General features: G+C 57.0%; 1 protein-coding gene across 1 annotated transcript in view; it reads right to left on the minus strand.

Moving 5' to 3' along the window:
- Positions 1-282: 282 nt before the first annotated feature.
- C13H4orf50 (chromosome 13 C4orf50 homolog) overlaps positions 283-2,966 on the minus strand; it is a 33,154-nt gene continuing 30,470 nt past the window's right edge. Inside the window, 5 exon segments of the mRNA XM_090343172.1 lie at positions 283-390; positions 940-1,137; positions 1,959-2,081; positions 2,165-2,206; positions 2,366-2,424. Of these exon segments, the coding sequence (XP_090199298.1) occupies positions 283-390; positions 940-1,137; positions 1,959-2,081; positions 2,165-2,206; positions 2,366-2,424 (530 nt within the window).

Here is a 2,966-nt window from a genome sequence, read left to right on the forward strand (position 1 = left end):
TGTCGCCTCTCCCTGTCCCTACTCACCAGCCAGAATGGCACAGAGCCTTCGCCTAGCAGGGAGAGGTTTTCACAGGGCCACTCAAGGCCTTGTGCAGGCAGTAGAGGCAGGCTGCAGAGGGGAGGGGGAGCTGGGAGTCTAGAGCAGTGCCGGCTCCCAGCTAGCCAATCCCATGCCTGCCATTAGCAGGGAGCCACTGGGCAGCAGCCTGCAGATAGACCTGCACTGACTCCCCAGGGGACAGGCCAGCCCACACAGGTGCCAGGGCACCATCGGGAGATGCTAGCTGTGCACGAGGGGCAGGGCGAACACCTGGAGCAGGCAGTGCCCCGGCTGAGCAAGCCGGTCCCCAGAGAAGGCCGTCAGTGACTCCAGGCACACGCCCTCCACCTTGGTTTCACGGTGATGACAGCAAACCACAGGCCCCCTCATTGTGCAGGGAGGCTCACGGGACAGTGGCCGTCCCCTGCCATCACATCGCCGGACAAGAGCATTTACTGACCCCCAGGAGGTTTGTGAATGTGGCTGTCCACAGGAGGGACACACGGCTATCCACACGGCTGCCACCCTTTCCCAGCTGTGGCTGTCTCCACATCAGACAGCGACTGTTCTCAGATGCCTGTGACAACAGGCCAGGACCAAGACGGCAGGCAGACACACAACGCTGGACACCAAGACGAGGAGGCATCAGTGGCCATCTGGAAAAGGAGGTCACTGCCCTGACACAAATCACTCATCACACACGCGAGCATGGGCATGGGCAGGGACTGGGACAACAGGGACAAAAGCCCCCTGGAGACTGGAAACTGATACATGCGGGCTCCATTCTGGAAGCACAGTTGCTCGTTTCGTCTCTGCCTGTGACCCAAAGGCTGAGCTCTATCTCTGCCCAGGAGGAGGCAAACAGCAGCCAGGAGTCTCTCGCTCTGAGGGCCACACTGCCACTGGAGGCAGGAAGAAGCCACGAACCCACACAGCCAGCCCGCAATCAACACTCCAGGGGATCCAGACATCTGGCAACTGCAGGCCCCAGCTCTCGGCAGGGTCCACGTCAGCTGCTAACAGCTGTGCGGCCTGGCTGCCCTCTCCCCTGGTTCCTTTTGTAGGGGCAGAACAGGGGTGCTGGCATCTATTTGTCTATTTTGGAGCCCCGGTCAGGATGCACAAGCCAACATTTGACTCTTCACTACCTCCAGCCTCCACTCTGCTCCCCGTTTTACGCTTTGGGAAGCCACAATCATAGCCCGCTGTGCCCTACGCAGCCCTGGAAATCGTGCCCTAGCCAGTCAGCAACGTTCCTCCTCCTACCCAGCCTTCTTCCTCGGGTGGAAATGAACCCCGGTGGTCTTCCTGGAGGGGATCCTGGGAGAAAAGTCTTTCTCCATGCTATAAACCCCTCAAGACAAGAATTCACGCGCAACTGGAAACACTATCTGCAGAGTGCTGTCAATAGTCTCTATGCACCAACGTCTCAACAGCCCGAGACGTAACACTGCTGTGTCCACTCGTCCCGTGAGGAATCAGTATAAACATGAAGGCAGAAGAGAAACCATGTTCCAGGACTCCCCCCAGCCCCAGCTTCCTTGGCCCCGCACCCTCCGTGTCCCCATTTTACAGAAGTGAGAGGTATATGCACACAGGTTAAGCAGAGCCCGTATCACCCGCATTGAAAAAGGAGCAGGATTTGAACTCAGGCTGGCCAGATCCCTAGAACTCTCAAGTTAAGCAACTTCCATGTGGGGTCCAGCCAGCAGGGCCTGCTCTTCTAGGAATGGCTTGGGAGGTTTAAAATATGGCATATAATTGCATGCGACGGAATACCTGTTGGAAACCAACTGTAAGTGACCAAGGCTCCAAGGAGGTATAAGACTAAAACTGACAGCAGGGAGAAGCTGAGAGGGAGACGGAGGGAGGGAGGGAGGGAGGGAGGGAGGGAGGGAGCACGCATGTGTGCATACCCACAGGCTCTGAGGCCTCTCCTCCCCCAGGCCAGGGACACAACCTGCAGGGAGAGGCAACACGATGGGCAGGTTTCTTGCAGCCTGAGAGTTATCACTGGAATAACCAATTGAGCTGCACACCTAGGGGTGTATGAGTGTGCGTGCGTGTGCCCCAGACTCAATGGAAAGCACATCTGGGAAGTGGGGTGACGGGGTCCTCTCACCTGTGGGAAGTCCTGCTGAGTGTTCCGAGCCATCCACTCAGCCTTGGGAAGGGGCCAGAGGCACGCTTTCTGACTCCCCAGCTGTGTCCTGCTGTCCCCAGACCCCCATGCCCCAGAAAGGAGAACACCCAGTGCCTTTGAGTTGAGCGTCCCCCTCCCTAGACGACACTGGCAAAGTCTCCCTGCACCCCCGCTGCTCACCACCTGCTGGGAAAGTGGCAGCGACATCTGGTAAACCCCTGGTTCCACAGGAGAGGAGGCTGGGACCAGAAAAGAGAAGAGGTTCTCAAGTTCCAGGGAGGATCAGGCACCGAGGGCTGGATAAGCTAGAATTTATCCCTCACCAGCCGTGAACCCGGCAGCACACTCAGGGAACCCCGGCCACTCAGATGGCAGAAATGGAAGGATTGTAGTTTGAAGCCAACTGGGCACAGAGCAAGAACCTAGCTCAACAAACAAGTTGGTCTCAGCCACTTGGGAGGCAGAGATCAGGGGACTGAGGTTCAAAGACAGCCTGGGAGAAAAAAAAGCGTTGATTCTATCTCAACCAGAGGATGGGAGTGGTAATGTACGCCTGTTGTCCTGTCACAGACACAGAGGTGCCTGTGTGTTACACCGCTAATTACACAAGGGACTTCTTGTCCCATCTTCTATGACTCTCATCATAGGCTGTCTCCCGTGCTGTCACTTGTCCTTCTCGGCCACCTTACTGACCGCATCCCATTCCATTAGGAACATGGGTAATCGACAATATGGAGGCTTTCCCTTCACCTTCTCACTGTGGCCAGCACGGGCACACCTG

This window comes from Megascapheus bottae, chromosome 13 (assembly GCF_031878675.1).
Source record: "Megascapheus bottae isolate mThoBot1 chromosome 13, mThoBot2.hap1, whole genome shotgun sequence".
Lineage (NCBI taxonomy): Eukaryota > Metazoa > Chordata > Mammalia > Rodentia > Geomyidae > Megascapheus > Megascapheus bottae.